The 26512-nt window shown below is 43.7% G+C and overlaps 1 protein-coding gene across 8 annotated transcripts in view; it reads right to left on the bottom strand.

Annotated features, from left to right (window-relative positions):
• Window positions 1-26512, bottom strand: part of LOC135501589 (synaptotagmin-5-like) — a 133143-nt gene that overhangs the window by 13532 nt on the left and 93099 nt on the right. For 3 of the 8 annotated variants that reach the window (XM_064793766.1, XM_064793771.1, XM_064793768.1), the window contains 2 exons: window positions 4319-4336; window positions 3039-3056 (listed from right to left, as the gene is read on the bottom strand). The exons of 2 other annotated variants lie outside the window; for them this stretch is intronic. In XM_064793766.1, the coding sequence (XP_064649836.1) occupies window positions 3039-3056; window positions 4319-4336 (36 nt within the window). The remainder of the gene's footprint in view (window positions 1-3038; window positions 3057-4318; window positions 4337-26512) is intronic. 3 more of the 8 variants (XM_064793769.1, XM_064793772.1, XM_064793773.1) reach the window with 2 other exon arrangements.

The raw sequence follows: 26512 nt of genomic DNA, 5'->3' as shown, positions 1-26512 counted from the left end.
TATGAAAGAAAGTGGCGCTAATTCGGCCTGAATAAGACTTACAGTCTGAACTGGTGACGCAGTATATGACGTAGGATTATCACACACCTGAATCTCATGATGCCGATATCCAAGATGGCGGCGATTGATCAATTCCAGTGTCGGAATTTTTTTAATTTCGGCACTGTGCGAGTTTGCAACCATTTCATGCACTGGTCAACTTGACACCCCTCATCAATTATAGATGGCAGTTTGATGAACAATATGGAACCAAAATCTCCATTTCAGTGAGAAAGTGTTCGTTACAGGATTCTTGGACGCACTCCCTAAAATTGAAAAAGTCCAAACTCTGAGGAACATTGAGTGATTTAGGACTATGCCAGTCATTATCACCATGGTCATTTGGCCTAAAGTTTAAGGTCAACATGGGCCTTCTATTCCAGTGCTAGATGTTTATGGATCATGCTTGAAATAAGAAATGCACTTATGCTTTTTACTACCTTTACTGCGTACAGGAAAACGTGAATCATGCGATGTGGAAACTCAGTGAAAGATGATACTGATGTAGCCAAGCGAAGCACCAGGACGTGGGAATGTAACATCCTGGCCGCCATCAGTGACATTAGCCACTATGGCAGTCCCGAGCTTTATGTAAATGTCAACATTTGTCACGTTGAAATGTAATCCTGGAAACAAGTTTCTGTGATATCCAACAGCAGTCACACTTAGAGCTGGTACAGTCTTAGTCACAAGTAGAATCAAATGTTCTGTCTCTCACTGTTTTGTGACGCATAGATATATACCCCATTCTCCATTCGGAATTTCAACCCAAGAGCTGTTGGTTCGTTTACAGATGTCCATTGCACGTAGTTTGATCACATTCAACTACGAATCCAATGATACACAACACCTATTTCGTCAATTGATGACCTCTTTTGGGCCATCCAGAGTAAGACCGAAGCCGAGCTCTCTGGAATTTTCGTGATGTGCATTAGGATCTTCAACTGAATACACCCATTACCCCCAGTGAACAAATCGAAAGCGAGGCAATCTCTGCAGACATCGCAGATACACATCGAGTGAGTGCGCCCAGAGAGAAGTGGAAAATATTCAGACGAAAAAGTCTGCATACGATTCAACGACGGACCTCCGCACTTATCGGTTAGTTTTTCATTTAAAACTTGGTTATGAAAAGGTAAATTGACCTTGAACTATTTGTATTTTTAAAACTAATCAGCGCCAACATATCACTTCACTCATCAAGTTGGTCTCGAAAAACATTCTTACGTTTTTGTCTATTTTGATGCTGTGACTTATTTAATATTCAAATTTCAAATATTCAAATTTCAATATCAATATCAGTGAAATCTAAAATTCGAGATCTCATATTAAATGCATTTGAGGAATTTACTGATGCATTTTAGGACCTACCTGCTGATAAACCCAAGAAATAAGAGTGATAGGTTGGCGCTGATTAGTTTTAAAGATACAAATAGTTTGGTCAAGTTATCTTTTCATTACCATGTTTTAAAGGAAAGCTTGAATCGTGTTCAGACTTTTTCGATCTGTGGACGCTCTCTAGTGCCTGCATTCGATATCTGCATTGGGGGTAATGGGTTTATTCAGTAGAACATCCAAATGCACATCACGAATATTCCCGAGAGCTTGGCTTCGGCCTTACTCGGGAATGTACATTTGACCCGTCAGTTTTAATCTCTGATCATGGCTCAACACTGAGGATTTGATGGCAAGGCAAAATAGATTCTAGGGGCAGGGAATGTTGCCTCATGTTGTCAACAACGATGACTGACTTTACAGCACTGACACAATGTAGATTTTCCTAAACTAGACTTCGAAGCCCTGTAAACCACTACATGCTGTTCATTCAAATTTCTTAGAAGTTTCTCCTTTGGTAGAACTTAGTACTTAACTAATTGACGTGATGTAAAAGAAACTCTACACTAAAAGCACTTTTTATTTGACAATAACATCAACAGTTCCCTCGAGCTCGCACCCAGGTGTACGGTGAATGAAATGTAAGACTGGTTGGTATGACATAGTTATGCTATTGGCCTGTAAATTACATCCTTTGCTGATGTGGCCTCAGGCGTACAGGACATGTGGGCCATTAATCCATACCAAGTGCTGTACCTTTCATTTAGCTCCTACCTCAATGAGAACTTGTCACTCATCTTTATTTCGGTGAAATCTGCGTATTGACAAGTAAATCTTTGGCAGGTAAAAGCACAAAAAGTTCATATGTCAAACAAACAACAATGCTAGAGAAAAATACTCTAGTTTCTCACTTCTAACGTCCAGTAAGATCTTTACACAGTGCACATTTCTAGGCCCGTGATGGGATAATTTTTAGGCCTTCTATTCAAGCCAATATTGCCATTGACGCTGCTGGTCAATCACCCGTCGTGGGCCTACCAAAATGTACACATACACTGGCTTACTACAGTGGTCGTTAGGCGTGCGAAACTAGATTTATATAATAAATGTTTACTGTTCATTGGTCGTTTCGCCAAAAAATTCTCTTGAGCCTGTTTTTGTTGAAAGATATTACGGAGCGGCCAAGCGATGCAACAGTATACCCAGATCACCGACACAATGCCGACACGGAGGATCAAACGCCACACGGTTCCTTAAAATATGTTGCTAATACTTGCTCAGTAATTCTGAAACTTCGCACGGCTCACCTTCAGTGTTTTCACACAACAGTCATCTAATTTTTTGATTTTTCAAATAGACACCTGGAACCTGGTTATTGGGGGGACATTTTCTAAGCTTAGCCAAGAGTCGCCTCACAACCCCACATACGTAGGTTGAGGGAAGCTAATCAAGGTAATGTGAGAATTTACAGAGGTGTGGTTTCGAAATGAAATAGGAAGCCAATGAAACCACAAAACACCTGCATGAATTAACATTCAATTTGACCTTCCTGTGTTATCTCGTTATCAAAGACAAACCAAGTGAACATTTCATCGAAATTGACAGCGAGTGCATTGTGCGGCAAACATGTGAGATACTCCGTGGAGAGACGAGGTTTAACCTACCTGGACCACTGCTGATATCTACAATGAAGGATAGACAAGACGTATTAGGATGAGGTTGGTGAGAGTATTATAGCAGGAAACACTTTTCACAATAAAATCATGGAAGCGAAAGCAGAAAGAAATGTGCATGTGATAGAGTGGTTACAACAGCATGTGATCGACACATGTTTAGTCCAGTCAATGTTCCTCAGTTGCCACAAAACTCACAACAAATCACAACAATATCGAAACCACCTGATTCCGTCTAAACACGATGACAATATTCTCAAACTCAGCTAAAGTCTTTGTTGCACGCCTTAGAATTTTTTCTAATAAACTGTTTGGTATTCAGATAATTAATATATTTAATATATTGACTGGACTAATAGTTACGGAACTAGACAACAAGGCTTACAACAGGTAAGTGCGTGGTCCAATCAAAGCTTAGAATCAAGGCCAAAAGCAACCCATTATTCTATTCTGTCAAGTCAATGAGGCAACACATATCGGAAAAGATTCCATACTGACAGAGGATGCCCAGGGCCATCATGATTCAATGTCCTCCCACCTACGTCACGCTGTACACCTGACTTAAAGGATGACTACTATAACGTTATTCTAATTGCGCAGTCTTCTTTTCACCTAACATCTTTAAAAAGGTTCAGAATGGAGGCCAATTCATAGAGCCGCATCAGGTTGGATCGGACATATGATGTAAGGGCTTTAGAATGGAGACAGGCTCATAGCCGCATCGTGTGGGCTCAGACATGATGTGTGGGCTTTAGAATGGAGGCCGAGTCATATAGCCACATCGTGTAGGCTCAGACACATCATGTAAGGGCTTTAGAATGGAGCTCAAGTCATATAGCCACATCGTGTGGGCTCAGACATATGATGTAAGGGCTTTAGAATGGAGGCCAAGTCATATAGCCACATCGTGTGGGCTCAGACATATGATGTGAGGGCTTAAGAATTGGGGCTAAGTCATATAGCCGCATCATGTGGGCTTAGACACATAATGTGAGGGCTTTAGAGTGGAGGCCGGGTTATATAGCTGCATCATGTGTGCTCAGACATACAACAAATGGGCTTTGTCATAAAGCGGCATTATGTGGGGTCAGACATACGGAAATATTGAGAACCACAAGATACTTGCATGAATCAACATTCAATTTGACATTTCTGTGCTATCTCTTTATATTCAACGACAAAACCAAGTGAACGTTTCGTCGAAATTGACAGCGAGTGCATTGTGCGGCAAACATGTGAGATACTCCGTGGAGAGACGAGGTTTAACCTACCTGGACCACTGCTGACATCTACAAAGAAGGATAGACAAGACATATTAGGATGAGGTTGGTGAGAGTATTATAGAAGGAAAAACTTTTCATAAACCTTAACATGTCTTCGTTGTTTTTATTAGAATTTGCTATCATGTGTGACACAGATACACTCATTGCGAAAGTTTGATACCAACTTAAAAAATAAAAAATTTAATGTTTTTGTCTTTTTTACTAAATCACTGTTGTAACAAGACAAACGTAAACAACGCACTTAAACTGACTGGGAAACGATCACTGAGTGATCCAAGGAAATTGAACAACTTAACAGTCATACATGATATTCAAGGCAACACCATGAAAGGCATGTTAAGGGTTTGAAAGTCTTCACGGGTTAATCGTGGAAACTGGAAGGGAAACTGGTTAGTGCTACCCTCTATTGGAGGTTGGACAAACATGCGGCTAGAAGATGAACATGGTAACAATATCTGGTCGAGGTTTCAGTAATACGTCAAATGTATGCAGTGAATCAGTAGCTATGGGTGAGCTATATAAAATATAACTTGATTGAAATCATGATTGAAATTTAGCCTGTCACTGAACTTTCCCAAGCAAGGCACACAGCTGAGAAACACATTTTGAAACACCCTGTATTAGAATTGATATCATTTCATTGAATTCATCTTTGCTATAGAGACCAAGTGCAGATGCTTGTACAAGCCAATATTCATATATATATATTACATTTCTTCAGAATAAATGGTGACCAGATGGGCTTTCCTGTTGACATAAAGCCCAAAACAATCAATTTGATGGAAAAGGAATATCTCGAGAAGAAGCTACGAGACCTAAACATTTCATCAATGTCTCCTCATATCACTGAGTAGAGACATGTATCGAAACTAATGGAGAACTCCGAAATAGCTTCATCAAAGACACTGGTAACTGCTAAGTTTCCCTTGACCAGTCTTGACAATGCCGCAGTGTGTTTATTCTGACATCACTGACCAATGAGGATGGTAAATAGTTGACTTTTCAGATAATGTTGATGGCAGCCGCTCTTTGTCTTGTTTTTTTGCTCATCCTAAGGGAATCATTGTCTGGGAGGTAATACACTGTCAGGACTTGCAAGTGTGTTTACTTGCACCTACAGTTTGGCACCATTTGGCTTACTCCTTTGGTTTTATGACTCGATCGAAACACAACCTCCCTCCCCCCCTTATTGTGAGACCTGCTAGCTGTCCTCCCATCCACCATGAACAGGTTTGCCTGTGAACTTGAAGGGACAGGGCAGCAGAATGCCAATGCCAGACAGCAGTGCAAACACCAACGCACATCCTACAGGACTGTCCCCTGTACCAGGATTTACGAGATAGATTCTGGCCTAAAGACACGAAGGTCGAAGAAAAGCTGTGGGGAACACAGCCGGACCTTCGGGCGACAAGCCGCTTCATCTCCGCCACAGGACTGAGGTTATAGTTTTACTTAGGCAGGTTGAACGCTGAAGAAGAAGAAGGGACAGGGCTGCCACATACGCCCCACATATCCTATCTCCTCATTTACTCAGACAATAACTGGGCGCAGATTTGAATAAACCGGTCACCTTGAATCAGGCTAATACTGTCAGCCCTTTTAAGCAAATAGACCATCACAAATTAACGAAGGACCTGGTTTCAGTCTCCCTCGAGAAACCATGCATACTCTATTGGTGTTCATCATGCCTTATGTATAAGGCCATGCATCTGACTCAAGGCTTCACAAGCAACTTTCCAATGAAGAGATTGTCCTGGGCTTTAAAGGACCATTGGCTTAATTAAGGCCAATATTACCCAGCCGTCGGCTGTCCAGTCACTTCCTATTCTACGTAAGTAGTTTATACCAACAAATTGCACAAAAAAGGAAAAATTCAAATTCTGACTGAATTATCACGCTTTCCGATGTTAACTGCGATTTGACCCGAGTTAGCTCGCCATGCATCGATTTATTCCATGTTGAACGATGCAATAGTATGGTGCTTCATGGAACCATGGATCTACCCTGTGACGTCTTGGTGCTGATATCGATATTTCCGACGTCACGGTGATGGCGCTTGATAACCCAACCACTGCGACGATAATGGAAATGACTTTGCGTCGTAATAGCGTGGTGAAGTGAACTCGGATCTGGGCTAGCACTCATGGTGGTGGGAAAGGTCTTTCGCGCCAGGACTTGCGCGTACTGAAAATAACGAATTACGCGTTTTTCTACTATCTATGAGCTGAAACAAAATTGGAAAAGCATCAAATAGTTAACTGATGAACCAGAAAAAGAAAATATATTCGAAAAAGGAAACACCAGAAAAAGAAAACACAGTCGCCCATTTGTTTAAGACAGCACTAACATGACAATGATAACAGATGGATAACTTTGATCACTCTAAGCAAGGCAAACTGCTCACATACTTTCTGTAAACAGCCTGGTATTAATTGATATTATTTCAACGTATTTCAGAACGTTCGCAACTATCAACTGCAGAAGAAACTAACTCTTGGGTATATAATGGACTGGTGCTTATGATGCTGCTTGATGGTGTGACAATGAGACGTAATGGTGTAATGATGTGAAGAAGAAGGCTTTGATCAGAGGCCAAGACCGCCAAAGATCATGCTGCATTTAGCAACTGGAGTCCTGTCTGTGAATGACGTGGATGAAACTCACCGAGCCAGTGGAAATCAGTTGCACTCTGGTGTAATGACAGGTTATGATCATTAGCAAAAATAAATACAAGACAAGTTCTGGCAAACACCCTTTAATCGTCACGAAGAAAGTCACACGGCTTTGCCGTATAGAGGGAGCCAATCATCCAGGATCCAGGGAGTTCATTAGTCTTTGCCAGAGAACGCCGGGACAAAATCATGTTATTGATATCAGAAAATGTCATTGCTTGGTAACGGCGCAACGACGTACTGATTAGCTAAGTATGTGGGTGTGAGGTAAATGATTTGTTGAGTGTCGTTGGTAGGTCAAGTCAATCATGCTTGTCGGGGAATGTGGTACTGCTAAAATGTCACGGCGTATCAGGCAAGTCGTGACATGTTGATCGATATTCAAGGTAACGTTAGGGTAAGGTTATGTAAAGGTAAAGGCTTTTTGTCATTTTGAATCCGGAGTGATTCTCTATCTCAGCCATAGGCATTGCACTTGAACTGTATTTTAGCTCAGCCACTACCGCCCGTCGCTGTTCATGGCAGATTTGTCAACGGAAACTTGTTGAATATTATAAGTAATATTGACAAACATGAAAGGCACAAAAAATCCACCCATTTTTAAACTATGTGCCCTTCTGGCAAACACTGATTAAAGTTGAGGATACATTGTAATTTTGCATGGTACTTTACGAAAATCAATGCAGAGCTGAAGAATGGCGTATTCAAGGACATCGTAACAATGCAGAGCACGAAGCCTCCGTATACCTCTGTAACATGTGGTGTTAGGGATAACTCTGGGCAATGTCCACTCTCCTTCCAAATCTGATGTCATAACCATTCTACCTCTGCTACAACGCTACAAGTTCAAGCTAAATCCAAATTTATTCTTCAAAACACCTACGCCTTTGTTTTGATGAAAAATGTTGCCTCCATATCAAAAGTTACATTAGAATAGCTCAGGTCACTTTTAATAACGCATTGAAAAGAAAATGGAAACACCTGAAAACTCGAGGCTGTCTTGAACCTGGGCTATCAATGGCATTAGGATGACAAAATCATTGGTCACCTATTTAGCTTACACTCTGTCTTGGTCTCACTCAAGGGTCACGCAGAGGGTTCCATATGCTATCACAATTCGGCTGAATAAGCTCGTCATTGTTAACAATATCTTCCTGACCTCGCCATAATTCCCCAACACCGCGTTTACTGAGCAGCCCTGTTAGGTATAATTTGACTTCAACAGCATTCCGCGAAGTTACTATTTATAGCTCACAAGGTCATTTGAATAAGATATTGATGACGTTTTAGTCACGTGACAGTCGGACATCGACACTTATGTCTACGCATTTGAGCTTATTTCAAAGTCAATTATCTTTGACCCTGCATTGTTTTTAGCATGAATGATACCATAGAGTCAGAGAGAGAAATATTCAGAACAATTATGTAGTATTTCCAACACTCGGACATGTGCCAGATTGAATCTAACTGCCCCAGTTAGAAAGCCTGAATCCATTACGAAACCGCACGTTTGTCCGACATTGTCTGTAATTCAGCGATGGGGAAATAGAGGGCAGCAGCTGCAGTGACGTCATCTTCGCGGAATGCTATTGGGGTCTACGACTCTGACCCAGGCGATCGGTTCAATTACTTAAATCAAAACACGATCCAGAATTTCACATTGATATCGTCCGGGAGGAAATGTTAAGGATACTAGCCGGGTGAGCGTCCAGCATGAAATGGGTCAACACGCCTCACGCCCACCGCTCAGCCGTTCCGGGAGAACACGACTGTAAATACTGTGCACTCCTATAACTAACAAGTCTGGCAGTCGTTTTAGGTTGTGCCCTATTCTCTCCTGCCATTTGAGATTTCTAGTTGAAAAACTGGCCCAGTGAAATGATCGGATTCAGGTCTCACACCACGAAGGAGATGAGAGAAGTACAGGGCGACCTGCAGCCTTGCTGCTGGCAAAGGGGCAGACACGCATGCCAGCAAGGCGTCCCAAGATACTGATGGCGAGACAACCAGAGAACGTTGGAGGCCACGTTGATGCCGGACACGCTGGATGTTGTAGCCCGAGATGCAGAGTGTGCTATGGTTGCAAACGGTGTTGACAAAAGACACCTCAGAACCTAATATCAGAAGGGATGTGGTGGCAAAGCTCAGTTCATAATTTTCACGATCTGTGATACGAAATTTAGACATTTTGGGAGGGGGGGGGGGGGGGATTTGTGCATGTATTGTAAGGAATTTGAGTTGCAAAAAACATCTCACGAGGGTTCATCACCCTATTTTCAAAATGAAATAATATTTTCAGAAAAAATTATGTTATTTTCTTGAAATTTCCGGGCAGAATTCCTCTCTCCAGTACAGCAACTGAAAGCTGGAAGTTGAGCAGGATACTTTAGTTCTCCTGATGCAAGACTCTATGCACGTTTTGCCAGACACGCGTGCCAGGGGTTGAGGAAATGATGCGCAAGATGTAAGCAATAACCTCGTCCCAGGCAAATACGGCCAACCAGTGATATGAATTGTACAATGAAGCCTCGTGGTGGTTAATTCGTCGTGCAAGTGATTTTATGTCTAGTAATGACCAATGAAAGTAGATTATAAAGAAGGATGGCTCTTATAAAGTTTTATCGAGGTTGGGTCAGTTTGATCAACCAGAGCAGTCATGTCTCTGGACTAGAGTTTAGTGGGCAAGGGTCGAATGATGTGCTTGGTTATTACAAGTCAGACTGCCCATGTGCAAAATATAGCAGTTTAAGGCGGATGGGGTGTGTAAACTGAACACATTCTCCATATTGTATTGCACTGCTGACTGCTTGTGCATGGTCTATCATATCTAAGGGCGTTTGAAACGTGGCTGTCGGGTGTTCAATATGGTGAACAGGTTTAAGCATTTTCTTAATTGGTTAGGGTTTTGATGTCAGCATGTCAGCTTTAAATACAAAACTGTGAAAATTTTACTTTTTTGATTTTGTTTTGCTAAGAAATAAAAGGTCCAGGCTTAGAAGTGAACACCTGGCCAAGGAATATCACCAGCATTCATCAAGTGCTCCACACTCCTCCAATAACAATCACCGACCTCTCAATTGATCACCCGCGGCCTCAACATCACGCCCGTCACATCAAGTCAGCAAATCATGTTCCTTCATGTTATTAATCATTAATCAGTATGAAAGAAACAATACGCAGAACAATTTCTTTCGTGGCACCTCGGGCTGTGAGGTGTAATCGGGCTGGTTGGCGTACGTCGCGGGAACATTCCATCTTGAGATCGTATGTGATCTGTTAATGAATTGCTACTCCTGGCCTCCAGCAAGTTGAGAAAGAGGGAACTCACGTTGTTCAATATGAGGAAAATACCATGTTTAATCACTCATTGGAATCACGAACTCAAACACTAGCCTGCTGGTTGGTTTGTGTTTGAACTGGATCAGGTTATCCCATCGTCACCAACTACGGCGCCAGCACCATCAATGAGATGTAGGTCTGAGGCGCCCTCTATAGAGAAACTCGGGGAATTATCCATCACTCACGACCAGTGATAGATAGAGCAAAGCCACGGGGTAACAACATAAGTTGGTCATTTTAACCAATTAAGGTCAGTCAGGATCTATGTCGTGCCCAGGAAATTGGTGGATTGACCAATTTTATTTTCTACTGGACTTCCAGGTCAACTGACTATTGAGTTGGCTAACTTGACTATTCGCCAACTTGACTAACTTTGTGGAGTGTCTCGCTTGCAGCTTTTGTGATTAACAATTAAAATTCCAAATCTATAAAACCAGCTGCCACCTCCACTTGAGAGATCCTTCCTGGGTGTTCTTATTAAACCATGATGACAATGTCTGAAGCCATAGCTGATAAATGTTGCATCCTGGTGACACAAACACCAATATTTGCATCATCAAATTACAATATATCTTTTGAGATAAAAGATATTATCAGCGATGTAATAAATGTCTCCCGCTGGTGACCCTGGGAGAGGAATCATTAAACAAGTTAGATCTATTCTCAGATTAAATCCCGTCGAGAAAAACGAGTTCGGAATGATTTATCTAGATATAGGTTCAATTCATGTGAAGAGTGTCACCTTTCAATCGAAATACAATATTCACTGAAAACATAACTTAGTCAAAGTTTAGCAAATTGACCAATTGATGATTAGCTGCTGGGAACCAAACTTCACCCGAACTCAAAAATCCATTTGGCTATTTTGATTGAGAGGAGCTTCGCGTCACCTCGGAAGCATATTATGGGACATGACTTGAGATGCTATCGCCTGGATACAAACAGAACTTTACAACAGCGTTCATAGAATTCTAAAACCAGATACTTGTGCAATATGTTTACCAGCCAGTAATGTATACAGGCACACTTGTTTACCTCCATCGAAGATAAGCAACAGGCCACACCCAGCCAGTAATGTACCCGAGTAAGCTTGTTTATTGCCATCAAAGATAAGCAACAGGCCACACCCGGCCAGTAATGTACCCAAGTAAGCTTGTTTATTGCCATCAAAGATAAGCAACAGGCCACACCCGGCCAGTAATGTACCCAAGTAAGCTTGTTTATTGCCATCAAAGATAAGCATTAGGCCACACCCAGCCAGTAATGTACCCGAGTAAGCTTGTTTATTGCCATCAAAGATAAGCAACAGGCCACACCCGGCCAGTAATGTACCCGAGTAAGCTTGTTTATTGCCATCAAAGATAAGCAACAGGGCACACCCAGCCAGTAATGTACCCAAGTAAGCTTGTTTATTGCCATCAAAGATAAGCAACAGGCCACACCCAGCCAGTAATGTACCCGAGTAAGCTTGTTTATTGCCATCAAAGATAAGCAACAGGCCACACCCGGCCAGTAATGTACCCAAGTAAGCTTGTTTATTGCCATCAAAGATAAGCAACAGGCCACACCCAGCCAGTAATGTACCCAAGTAAGCTTGTTTATTGCCATCAAAGATAAGCAACAGGCCACACCCAGCCAGTAATGTACCCAAGTAAGCTTGTTTATTGCCATCAAAGATAAGCAATAGGCCACACCCGGCCAGTAATGTACCCAAGTAAGCTTGTTTATTGCCATCAAAGATAAGCAACAGGCCACACCCGGCCAGTAATGTACCCAAGTAAGCTTGTTTATTGCCATCAAAGATAAGCAACAGGCACACCCGGCCAGTAATGTACCCAAGTAAGCTTGTTTAATGCCATCAAAGATAAGCAACAGGCCACACCCAGCCAGTAATGTACCCAAGTAAGCTTGTTTATTGCCATTAAAGATAAGCAATAGGCCACACCCGGCCAGTAATGTACCCAAGTAAGCTTGTTTATTGCCATCAAAGATAAGCAACAGGCCACACCCAGCCAGTAATGTACCCAAGTAAGCTTGTTTATTGCCATCAAAGATAAGCAACAGGCCACACCCGGCCAGTAATGTACCCGAGTAAGCTTGTTTATTGCCATCAAAGATAAGCAACAGGCCACACCCAGCCAGTAATGTACCCAAGTAAGCTTGTTTATTGCCATTAAAGATAAGCAATAGGCCACACCCGGCCAGTAATGTACCCAAGTAAGCTTGTTTATTGCCATCAAAGATAAGCAACAGGCCACACCCGGCCAGTAATGTACCCAAGTAAGCTTGTTTATTGCCATCAAAGATAAGCAACAGGTCACACCCGGCCAGTAATGTACCCAAGTAAGCTTGTTTATTGCCATCAAAGATAAGCAACAGGCCACACCCGGCCAGTAATGTACCCAAGTAAGCTTGTTTATTGCCATCAAAGATAAGCAACAGGCCACACCCGGCCAGTAATGTACCCAAGTAAGCTTGTTTATTGCCATCAAAGATAAGCAACAGGCCACACCCGGCCAGTAATGTACCCAAGTAAGCTTGTTTATTGCCATCAAAGATAAGCAACAGACCACACCCGGCCAGTAATTTACCCAAGTAAGCTTGTTTATTGCCATCAAAGATAAGCAACAGGCCACACCCAGCCAGTAATTTACCCAAGTAAGCTTGTTTATTGCCATCAAAGATAAGCAACAGACCACACCCGGCCAGTAATGTACCCAAGTAAGCTTGTTTATTGCCATCAAAGATAAGCAATAGGCCACCGCTGCCCGGATACCTCGTGCATTCAGTACCTCACCTGAGGGTGTCATCATTCAACGTGGCATCATGACACATGGTATTGTCAGATATCTTTTTTTGGCTCTATTATGCATCACGGCATGGATGTTTGCATCCCATTCCTGGCATGGTGAATATTTCGCCAAATAATATGTGTGACAGTATCCTGAAGACAAGTGAAAGGTGCAACGATTAGCACTTGGAGCACTTGGTGATGATATTAGCATGATCTAGGCGATGCCAATGCCAACCACTGTCAATCAACTTACCACAACGTAAAGACCCACACGGTCCACACCTAAAGGTCTTTGAAAGCACATTTCGGATGATTTATTCAGAAAAGGTAGATAGGAGGGATATATTCGAAATGTGCATTCAAAGACCTATAGGCCTAAACGCGTTTTTTTCTGTTTATCTGTTCTTTTTATTTCGAGCAATGCTAATGCCGCAAGTACCACGGCGCGAGATAAAACGAGATTGCAAGAAACGTCGTCCCTAAGATCCGTAAGCCAGGCAAAAAGAAGCTGGGTGCTGTTAGTCTAGTGTAATGGCACCCAGGGTGCTTATTGTCCAGTCGATCTCGAACCTGGGTACCATTTGTCGGCACCCAGGACAACATCCACCCTTTCAGCATCAGTGAGTCTAGAGTATACAGGTTCCCAGCATAAGACCAGGCATACTGCCAAAAGCCACCATCATGCCAACTTTCAGTAATCTCGCCCCAGCGGTTACGAAACGTGCTCTGCTTACGGACGACAGGCGTTTTTTTATAAGCTCCTCTAAAGGTGAGCTAAATATAAGACAGCGTTTCCATGTGTCTTTCAACCATCTCCTCCATGTTTAGCAAGTAGATGCAAAGGCAATTCATAACACAGTCAATCAAATCACTCTTCAATCTAACACAATCACACATTCACCGCAGAATAAAACCCTTCGCCTTCTTACACGAGCTTGCCTCAATATGATCAGCAGCCCGCCCACGCTCTCGTAAAGGTCAGCCGCGCTCACTGACAACAAATTATCACCAATAGAAGAGTAAGTCATATTCATGAAATCCTATCGCTATATCTGCTAATGGAGTAGTTCATTCTCCGCTCCCACGTGATTCAGCCCGCTCCCACGGGATCAAGACCACTCCCACAGGATCCAGCCCGAGAATGTTATTATTAATTTCGCTTATATCAAGGCACCAGCAACGCTCGCCCTTGTTCAGGGCACTCTCAGAAAATGGCGACGACTCTCAAAGACGGTCTACAAACAATATGCATTACACAAAATGTTTTGAAAGCAATAGTACATCAAATATAATGTCTTTACGTTGGGAGGGGGGGGGGGGATGCACATGCAAACGGCTCTCATCTAATGAGGCTTAGCCATGTAGGAAAAAAACTACCTCATCGCAAAAACATTTAGTGGTAGGGTTACTGCACTGTTTGAGGATTCAAAAACATTTATTGGTGTTTCGGCCTACACATCAATATTGAATTAAAGGCAGGATGCCATTTTTATCATCAAAGATGTTTGGTTGACCTTTTCTTCCGGGGTGACTTTTTTGTTATGTAGATATTTCGAACGAGAGTATTCAAAAGGCTACCTAGACATGCTTTCACAGACTTTATATTCAACAATGAAATGGTAACAAGGTGGGCACTAGTGATCAAGCCAATGTTCTGTTCGCCAGCTCCATTGGTATTTCTCATTAGCGAAGGAACGCAAATATTAGCGGACCCTTCACTACTAATAATAGAAAATCACTCATCGCTAATACAGCTGACCTTTTATTGTGACTGTGAGCTAACAATCCCTGACCTATCACTGTTGATAATGGTATGGGGATTCGGACAGTGTCAGCAAATCACTGTCCGCTATGGTTACCGAAGCGGCTAGCAGGCGACACCAAATAAATCGAAAGCACCAGCAGATTCAACCGCGAATATTTCCTGTTCTATGGCACTCGACGTGGATTTGCTGGTTGGTATTACGAGATGAAAGCTTAAACACACCTGGTTTAGATTGATGAAGCTGTCCTGAATAAGTAGATTGATCGGTGCTTTTGTAGCTCTATGCCAAATTAATGGCACAATTGCGCTTATTTCTATCATAATTGCCTAATAAGTTGTGGAGATTATTGCACGTGCTGTGTTGTGTTGCATGTACACCAGAATAGGAAGATGTGATAACAAGCACAAGCGGACAGTAGTGCACCAGTGTGACTGTTCGCTATGGTGACACCATAACCATAGCGGACAGTAGTGCACATGTGTGACTGTTCGCTATGGTGACACCATAACCATAGCGGACAGTAGTGCACCTGTGTGACTGTTCGCTATGGTGGCACCATAACCATAGCGGACAGTAGTGCACCTGTGTGACTGTTCGCTATGGTGGCACCATAACCATAGCGGACAGTAGTGCACCTGTGTGACTGTTCGCTATGGTGACACCATAACCATAGCGGACAGTAGTGCACCTGTGTGACTGTTCGCTATGGTGACACCATAACCATAGCGGACAGTAGTGCACCTGTGTGACTGTTCGCTATGGTGACACCATAACCATAGCGGACAGTAGTGCACCTGTGTGACTGTTCGCTATGGTGACACCATAACCATAGCGGACAGTAGCGCACCTGTGTGACTGTTCGCTATGGTGACACCATAAACATAGCGGACAGTAGTGCACCTGTGTGACTGTTCGCTATGGTGGCACCATAACCATAGCGGACAGTAGTGCACCTGTGTGACTGTTCGCTATGGTGGCACCATAACCATAGCGGACAGTAAAGAAAGTGTCCACATGATTCTGTGCTACTTATCGTACCACAGAATCATGTTTCAACATTCAATAGATATTTTGGCGACACACGTTTTTGTACTATAGTCTTCAGACAATCAAATTTAGTATAGATCAAAGATATTTCAGAGGATAACAGGGGATAACATTTTTGGGGCATAACATTTTCGTGAACACGTTGGACATATTTGCGGCAGGATATTTTCGCGAGTAAAGACATGATTATTTTCGAAAAAGGAAATATAGAGGTCTAAGTGTATCATAGGCGCCGTCATACATATGTCCTGCAGTACACTCAAACCACTTTACACAGGACTCACTGTGTTTAATAACTATGGCTACAGTACACAAAGATGGACATTACTTCGGCTATTCAAAAGGTGTGAAATTTGTGTTTGTTAGTTGTTATTAGACACTTTCTGATAGCGCTGGGTACATGAGCAGTCTCTTTAATCATAACTTCGTATATGGCTAGCGCGAATGGACAGAATTCAGAATTATGCCACGGCACAAATCGGAATTGTGGCGCACCATAAATAAACCAATCAAAACCTCGGATCTCGTGAATTATGCCGCGGCATAAATAGGAATTGTGGACAGAAGTGTCATATATGGAGGACGGAAGAGTTCACCGGAAATGAAATTGTAACAATCGCAAATCTCCAAAGATTTCCAGGGTAGTATGCTTAGGGTAGTTAAGAATATCAGGATTGTGAAGGGGCTTGAGATCAAGGAACGCATGCAATCAGAAGGAATAGAGAGAACCCAAGTTAAGCAATCCACGTGCGTTTGCTGACATTTGAGCTTCGCACGTGCGTTTTATACAATTTCTTTTCCACGAAATCTCAAAGATCACATGACCTGCAATCATGTATTGAAAATAACATCAATCCACAAATCGTGGCCACAATTCTCACTTCCGTCCTCCATAATTGGTTGACTGCTTCTGCCGAATAGACCTACACCACAATTCAGCATTATGCCGCGGCATAATTCACGAGATCCGAGGTTTTGATTGGTCAATTTATGGTGCACCATAATTGTGAATTATGCCACACCGCAATTCCGATTTGTGCCGTGGCATAATTATAAATTTTGCCCACTCGCGCCAGCCATATTCATATGGGTTAAAAAGTGATATTATCATCAGGGCCTAGCGAGATGCAGTGTCTCTGTAGAAACTTGCCACATGGAATTCTAGCTGAAAGCATGACATTGTCGCGGCAGAATATTTTTGCGAGCAAGACCCACTCGCTCACAATAATTTGCCTCACTGGCCCAGGCAATAAAGGGTTAATATTGTATTATCAAAAATTCCACGTGATTGGTCAGGTGACGATCACATGACTACTACCACGATCAACTTACCATGCCATGACTACACAAGTTAAACAAATCATGTTACAAAACACGGAGACCTTCCGAGAATATTTAATAAGCGACACCAGTTTAGTTTGACTAGTTTAATTGGGGCGATCATTCATTGGTACCAATGAATGATCTGAGAACTTGAACGGAGATGTGCATGCACTGGCAAACTGCCAATTAGTTGTCTTTGTTTATCATCAGTATAGGGTATTGTAAAATGTACCATCATCTCCACTGAATCACCCTCGATTGGCACTTAATGTTACCATATATTTTGAGTGTGGAATCGAACCAAAGTGTTGAAGAATAAGCTATCAACCCAAACGCAACTAGCTATCTTTAAATATCCACGATGCCAAGTCCCACCTACTCTAGCCTCACATGGCCCCACCCAGCCCTTTCTTTGATACAACCAGAGTGTTTCAAATAAAGAATCAGGCAACTAGGGAACGTATGGTTTCAACATCGAAAGCCACCGCCCGTTTCGAAAGAAGCGTGTTGGGACCGAGCTCTCTCGGTTAACGCGTTGACCCAAACCAATTCCGCAAAACTCATTCTGAACCATCAGAGTTAATCGGTCCGTTACCTCCCCGCATACCTCTGAAGAAAAGCATGCCATAATTCTGTATCTCGTGCGCCTCGAGTTGTGGTGAGCCAATCAGAACGCTGCTTTCAAAATTGTGATTTTTCATGAATGAGTCATTTATTTATTCTCGCCTCCAGTCTTGGCATGCTGCCAATATACACTTTCGACACAGCGTTTTTGAACGTAGAAGACTAGAAGTGAGGTTGCTTAGATCATGCTCAAAGTGCGCTCTTGTTACAGGCCTTCTGATTGGTTAATATCGGCGGTAGCGCAGCGTGCGATCTAGTGAGGAATAACAGAACCAACTTATGCAGGCAGATCCGCGTATTGCGTCAGGGGTTGGTGTAACGGAGTCCGGGTCGACGGAGTGGATCCAAGGCTTGAGGGTCAAGATGGCAAAACTGGAACTTGAACAAATTCTTCGATCAGCTGGACACAGCCATTACAAATGCTCCGTTTTAAAGCAAACGCCAGCTTCAAATTCACTGATTTCTATACTACTATTTAGATATACATGTAGTGTCAAAGACATTTTTCTTCTTCAACTTTTCGATAGTTTTAAGAAGTAGTGATGGCATTCTATGAGAATAACTTTCGAAATGCGTTTTTCTTCACCATCATTGCACATATTTCTGTGGTGTTGTCGGTGCTTAATGGACCATCTAAGGGTATCATATGGTTCCATTTGTTGTCATCTCATGGGATATTCGTATCTTATCAATTGTGACCCACTACAACAAGTTTTATAGGAAGTCCTTTTCACACCAAATAGGCCGCAGCCATCTTCATCTTGGATTTTGATGTGGTGACCTACTTTTCGATTGGTTTCTTACTTGTGCCCATATGTCCCCACACACCAAATTTGGCTTTGATACATCGGTGAATTCTCCAGATAAGTGGCCGGACTGACGGAGGGTATTTTCATGTCCCCATTTTGCTCCAAAGAGCGAGAAGGAACTATAACCCTGTGTCAAACCCTGACCCAGATACACATAAAACCCTTTATTTGCATCGATACTTAATCATTTAATGGATTACAAAGCCTCATTATGAACCAGACTGGCATGACTCAGCAAAATTTCAACAAAGGTTTAATTAAAGTGGCTAATCCTCCCCCCAAAACTCTTCTCCTTCTTTAGGTGATACGGAACCAAATATAGATCATGAGGACTATATTTGACGCTATTTAATCATAGCTAGTGGCATGCACATCCTCACTAAGACCAGACTTGGTGTCGGGTCAACAATGGTTTAATTAAAGTGGCTAACCCTTCCGAAATCTCCAGCCCGTTTTCTCTGGCGACATGGACGCCTCTACAAATACAGAATCTGTGCCATTCATCAAACGAGGGTAAGGTTAGTTGTGATGCACGCTCTGGTGTCTGCACTGAATAGAAGGCTGCTATCTGGAGTGGTCCATTGAACACACTTCAGAGAAGAATCGTATCAGTCTCCACCACCACAACACCCACTCCAAAATTCATGTCAGGTCGGTGCAAACATTGTAAGTGATTATTGTCAATGTTTGCTCACTTATCCGTGGATTATGGGAGCAGAATGTGGATGCTCCTCTAGCGGCACGGCATGATTAGGGTCTGTGGTGAATAACATGACTAGAATATAGCATCCAGGCATGGCAAGTGTTACCTTACTTTCTGAGAAATATCAGTTTTGACTCAAATTTCTTTGTTTTTAACTCAATTTCGATGGAACATACCGCCAGCAAACCTCAGTTGGGTCACTTACCATGCTACCAACCAGTATGATTGTTCAATCGCCGTTAAGAAGAGGGAGCAGAGGTCAAATTATTTGCGACCCGTCACAGCAAAACCAGGCGCATGTCGCACAGAAGATGAGCCTGAATGACACCAGGAGATAATGGAAGAAATTGATGTGCTCATATTTCACAAAAGGCAGAAAATAGAGAAATGAACAAACAGTCCGTCTCAGCCTGCCAAGCTCAGAGCGACATGCGCCTGGCTTTGCTGTGACAGGTCACATTTTTTAAAAATTACCGAATTTGGTCAAATAGCACAAATAAACTTTAATGTGGTTGTATTCTAAGTTAGATTACATATAGTTAATGCGGTATCATACTGAACAAGAGATTTGCGTTGAATCGGGTCAAATCATGTCAAGTCATAATCATCATGTATTTTCATTGATAAACCATGGCGGATTTGGTGTTTGGGAAAAAACAAGGTTTATACAATGTACAAGATAATCATATTAATGCCACCAAAATATACATTGAGCATTCTGGTTCGGTGTCAGAAAGTGCCCTGATGGTTTCAGTATATTCATTGGTCGATTACCCAGCCCTCATTTAAAGTGACAGCCCGCAGAGGAAGTACTGATGCGACTTCTTACAGTTCAACGCAGAGTACGTCGCCTTGCAGATTTTTGAACATCTACAACGATATACACATGTAAGTTGTTTTTTTGTTTTACAAGTCATCAGCCTAATCATCCGAGCTGGCACCATCACACCCAAGGGGACACAAGCCTACCTAATGCAATTATTTCAAAATGAATTCCTCACTATGGTAATTACTTCATCAGATGTGATCAATGAAAGAGGCTGATGATGAATCGTGATTGATCAGTGGAATGGGAGTCCAATAACTGATTGATGTATTTGGTCTTGTTTTTCACAACGTCACTGGGCAAAGGTTCGCATCCTAAAATCATTGCTACAGCGGGGGACCTCATACTCTCTGCGTTCAGATGGAGCCGCCCTGCTGATTGTTCCGCGCACCAAATGCAAGACATTTGGTGACCGAGCATTCTGCAGGGCTGCTCCATACCTCTGGAATCAACTCCCTTCGTCCATCCGCAAGGCGGATTCAGTGGTATCTTTCAAGGCCGTTCTAAAAACTCACTTATTCAGGCATGCTTTTTTCAACAGCGCCTGAGAGTCGAGGAAATTGTTTCCTTGAATCAGGCGCTATATAAATATTTTAATTGATTGATTGATTGATTGATTGATTGATGGGCCATGGATGGATGCATCTTTGACGATTATCACAAATCACGTTCAACATCATATCGCCCACCATCATGACAGCTCAAGGTAGATTCTACCTTGGAAATTCTATAATAGATTCTATAGAGTGGCACCATTATAGCGCGTGTACCCCTCAAAGTATATACTCATCAGAGTAGCGGTCTTCAGAATTCTGGAAATATAATATAATATAAATTCTATGATGGTCCAGAGCTACACCAGCATCCGGACAGAGGTTCGCATCTACAACTCGGTAGTAATCTCAACCTTACTGTATGGATCTGAGACATGGGCAACCACTCGGGCAGATGAGGGACGCCTAGACGCCTTCGACTCCCGATGCCTCCGTAGGATCCTGGGGGGTATGTGGTTCCACCGGACCAGGAATACAGTTATCCGAGCCAGGACTGGACAACCACCTGTTTCCGTGCTCCTGCAAAGAGGAGACGGAGGTGGTTTGGCGACGCAAAGACCATCGGCGTGGATGGAGACCTGCGGGTGCAGGGGAGAGACACTGGATGAGGTGGATGGAAGCGGCTGAGCGCGACGCAAGGACCATCGGCGTTGATGGAGATCTGCGGGTGCAGGGGAGAGACACTGGATGAGGTGGATGGAAGCGGCCGAGCGCGACGCAAGGACCATCGGCGTGGATGGAGACCTGCGGGTGCAGGGGAGAGACACTGGATGAGGTGGATGGAAGCGGCTGAGCGCGACGCAAGGACCATCGGCGTGGATGGAGACCTGCGGGTGCAAGGGAGAGACACTGGATGAGGTGGATGGAAGCGGCCGAGCGCGACGCAAGGACCATCGGCGTGGATGGAGACCTGCGGGTGCAGGGGAGAGACACTGGATGAGGTGGATGGAAGCGGCTGAGCGCGACGCAAGGACCATCGGCGTGGATGGAGATCTGCGGGTGCAGGGGAGAGACACTGGATGAGGTAGATGGAAGCGGCCGAGCGCGACGCAGGGACCATCGGCGTGGATGGAGACCTGCGGGTGCAGGGGAGAGACACTGGATGAGGTGGATGGAAGCGGCCGAGCGCGACGCAAGGACCATCGGCGTGGATGGAGACCTGCGGGTGCAAGGGAGAGACACTGGATGAGGTGGATGGAAGCGGCCGAGAGCGACGCAAGGACCATCGGCGTGGATGGAGACCTGCGGGTGCAGGGGAGAGACACTGGATGAGGTGGATGGAAGCGGCTGAGCGCGACGCAAGGACCATCGGCGTGGATGGAGACCTGCGGGTGCAGGGGAGAGACACTGCATGAGGTGGATGGAAGCGGCCGAGCGCGACGCAAGGACCATCGGCGTGGATGGAGACCTGCGGGTGCAGGGGAGAGACACTGGATGAGGTGGATGGAAGCGGCCGAGCGCGACGCAAGGACCAGCGGCGTGGATGGAGACCTGCGGGTGCAGGGGAGAGACACTGGATGAGGTGGATGGAAGCGGCCGAGCGCGACGCAAGGACCATCGGCGTGGATGGAGACCTGCGGGTGCAGGGGAGAGGCACTGGATGAGGTGGATGGAAGCGGCCGAGCGCGACGCAAGGACCATCGGCGTGGATGGAGACCTGCGGGTGCAGGGGAGAGACACTGGATGAGGTGGATGGAAGCGGCCGAGCGCGACGCAAGGACCATCGGCGTGGATGGAGACCTGCGGGTGCAGGGGAGAGACACTGCATGAGGTGGATGGAAGCGGCCGAGCGCGACGCAAGGACCATCGGCGTGGATGGAGACCTGCGGGTGCAGGGGAGAGACACTGGATGAGGTGGATGGAAGCGGCCGAGCGCGACGCAAGGACCATCGGCGTGGATGGAGACCTGCGGGTGCAGGGGAGAGGCACTGGATGAGGTGGATGGAAGCGGCCGAGCGCGACGCAAGGACCATCGGCGTGGATGGAGACCTGCTGATGCTGGTGACCAACCGGTTAAGATGGAGTGATCAAATGATCACACTGATGACGACCTAGGTCGCAACGTTGCGGAAAGTAAAGTGATATGGCCCATGAAAAATGATATGACAGATTTTATCATACATGTCATAGCATCAGTGATGGCCCATGGTAGATCTGACCTTGTGATTTCGTCAATGATTCACCACCAGAGAATGACTAACGGCCCATGGTAGAATCACGATTATTCTAACAAAACAAACAATTATAAAAAAAACTTATTATAAAAGTGACAGAGAATTTTATCCCCAGCTGTTTTCAATGGAATGTTTGCTCAGTGACCATCATATTTGCTTCCAAGCGAAACGGGCAATACATTTTAGCTAATATAGCTTATATAACATTAACAATTATGAGTTAATTTGCTAGATTCAGTGTCCCATACAGGTTGTGACGTCTTATGTGATAGATTGCAAGTCAATCTGCGGAATCGTAAAAAATATCAGTGCTCCTCGTGGACAAAGCAGCCATAAATTAGGCAGCGATATGAAAACAGTCCTACAATGGTGGCTGCGTAGGTGTTCTGTGCTGGGAAATCATTACTAATTTATAACGATTATTTAAAAACCCAGCAAGCAGCCTATTCTATTAATCGTCGCCCGAGACTTGCCGGAAGCGTTCAAGTTGTTTTATGACTTCCAACATAAATCTCTTTTCCCACAAGCACATCTACTAAGAAGTGGTTTAAGGACTTGATAGCAAGCTGGAGGTATTGGTCGTCTCACAAAATACGGCAGAGCTAAGGTAGGCTAACACTGGAGTGCACCTCACCAAGATCGTGGGTGAAATGGCATGGTTTGGTGAAACATTCTAAAATACATGGATTTAGCACTAACCGCACTTAACAGTGTAAATGCACTATGCGCAAACGAAGCCTCGTTTTGAATTAAGCGGGTAATGTTAGCCAACTATGACCGCTCGGGTTGGTGCAAAATATGGAAGCCGTCAAAAAGCATTTTAAACCACCCTTGTTAAATTTGAGATATTTTAAGTAGAAATTGATACCTCATTGTCGGTATTGATTGTCTCGCAAAAGCCGCCCGTGTGCAGCTGAAATGTTTGCCAAAAAGTCGCCTCTGCTTCGGTTTCGGTCTACATTTTAGCTCCGTCCTCGCGGTTTTGGTGAGACATCCAATACCGACAGTGAGGTATCAATTCCTTAAACCAACACCGAAAGTGTGCTGCCAATTTCTATGCTAAAACACCCCAAAATTAACTATGAAGGGTCGTTTTGTCTGCTTTGTTATTGAACGTCATCAAAGTGGTGGTGACATTAAAATTACTGCGGCCAAAATGAGGTGCAGTGGATGATAAACAGGAACGAGTAGCATCCTGTAAGCAGAGTTTATCATGAGACATCCGTCATCTCAAGGAATGAACTCAAGAAAAGAAACAATGAAATGCTACCAAAAGTTGACATCGATGTCTTTCACTTCCATGCAGGTTCATTGTGGGGCAAATACAAACAAGACTGTTCCTCCAGTGATTGAATTTGACTCAAATTTGAAGTTGAATACCCCAACCAATGCTTGGATTGCCGAGATCCAAAAACAAGTTCATCGCTGGCCTGCTAACTGGTTCAACAAGTTCCATAATATTCATAACACATACAAATATAATGAAGGAAATTCCCCAACCACAGCAAGCTATACAACATCATCCGTTTTCTGTCATCTAGTCTGTTTTCATCTTGCGCACCTGAATGTGATGTCAACTCTTTCCTCCTGATACAAAAACTCCATCAACTCTACGAAGTGCTGCCATCTCTGTTTTTCAGGTGTAACCAACCAAAGACTTGTGGGCCATGTTCGCCTGGGACCCGAGGGTAGAGTAGGAGTGTCACGTGGTAACACGTCATATTTAAGATGATCATGCCGTGTAAGATTTACTATCTCCTGGTTGTTGAGTTAAGGTGGCTTAGGTCTGTTGATTAGTTTGAAAAGATTCATTTAAACCAACACGAGGGTCCTTGTTAACAAAGTTATATTAAGAAAATGTACCTGGCATTAGCCAATGAAATGTAACATGGCACAATAGGTGACTAACATGAATAAATGATGTCATATTTCTCTTGGTCTTTGTTCGTCTTGTCATGTGCTTCCACTTATGGTCACGTGAAAAGCTCGGAAAGCTCGCAATCATCCATATTCCAAAGAGCGGCGTTAACTTATACATTACATTCCATTCCCACACCTTACCAAAATCGTTCACGATTTGCATTGAAGTCGGGACAACAACAGAAGAAATGTACATGTGGGTCGGTGAAGGTCTAAGAGCACTGTGCCGGTGTAAAAGTAAAAAGTGTCCCCCTGGAAAAAGTGTCCGGCCCTATTGTATTCTGCAATATGGTTCTATAGAGACCCTGACCGTCAATAGCTCAGAGATTGAAGCGCATAATAGAATCCTTTGTTCCCGGACATTTTATCCTAGGACATTTTAAACTTCTACACCGGCTCTGAGAGAATAGTAAGTGTGTTAAGTCTCGCGAGGAAAGCAACATGTCTCTTAATGCATGGATATTCTAAAGCTGCAAGCCATATAGGTGAAGATAGTCCAACGATTTCTCAATTTTGAGAGTTCTGTCAAGTCGAGCGGCAAAGTTAAAAAACACTAACGCCCGTCCGCAATGTTTTGAACGACCGGTCAGCCATGTTTCAAACTCCTTCAGATATGATCGTGAGACTACCAGCAGGCCGCAGTGGCGCTACCGTATTCACCAATAGAGCACTGGAGGTGGAGCACAGATACGAGCATCAGTTCGTATAACATTACTCCAGCGGCCATTGCGACCTAGCGCGATTCTTGTTCGAAATCGAATGCCTCCTCATCAGACAGTTCCTCAATACACACATGGTTTTAATACTAGCAAAGTGGGAAATTGTTTTGCATCTTTAAAACTAAAAAAATAGCTGCGTGCTCCTATAATCATCACAGGATGTCATGTTCATCTCCTGATTATGTATTTTATGAATTCACTTTGCCAATACTGTAAAAGGGCAAATTTTAAAGGCTTCTTTAAAACTGAAGATGGTACAGATGGCACAAAAGACACCATTCTGTCAAGCTTGTATACGTGAAAGGAAAAACTGAACAAAAAAGTTCATTTCTAACAAGGGCTTCATGGTATAGTGGGTAAGACGGCAAGGATCAAGTGGCGAGGGTTCCGAGTTCAAACCCGCTCGGGGAATATTTTTCATTTTTTCTTGACACGAGAGCATCTCTGTGACCTGTCTCGTCAATAAACGTGTTTGTGGAGTCAAGTGAGACCAGTCGCTGGGTGTCTATCATGTTTCAAGTGCAGTTGGCCGTTTGGTGGTCGGGCGTTTGTGTTTTCTAACTTGGCCGTTAGAGTTTTTATGCATGCTTCAGCTTTAAATGATAGAACTTGGGGAAAGTTTAGCAGTACGGATTATTGGGGGCCAGTGGAGAGGTTCGGCTGCGACGTTCCGAAATCGAGATCGGGATATGAATTTAGGTCGCGTCGTACCGCGACAAATCTTTAAATTGTGACATGCGTTGTGATCCCATCATAAATGGCCATTGTGACCAAGCCGTGGACCTGTTGTAGATTCAACAACAGTGTGTCATGACCTATCTGACATGAATTGGTATGGTTAATTTCACTAGCCAAAGGTGTGACGTCATCATTCCCAGGTGTGGTAGCGATAGGGTTAAGGGTGACCATAGG

Source organism: Lineus longissimus, chromosome 17, assembly GCF_910592395.1.
Source record: "Lineus longissimus chromosome 17, tnLinLong1.2, whole genome shotgun sequence".
Classification (NCBI taxonomy): Eukaryota; Metazoa; Nemertea; class Pilidiophora; order Heteronemertea; family Lineidae; genus Lineus; species Lineus longissimus.
This window is presented reverse-complemented; position numbering and strand designations above follow the sequence as displayed.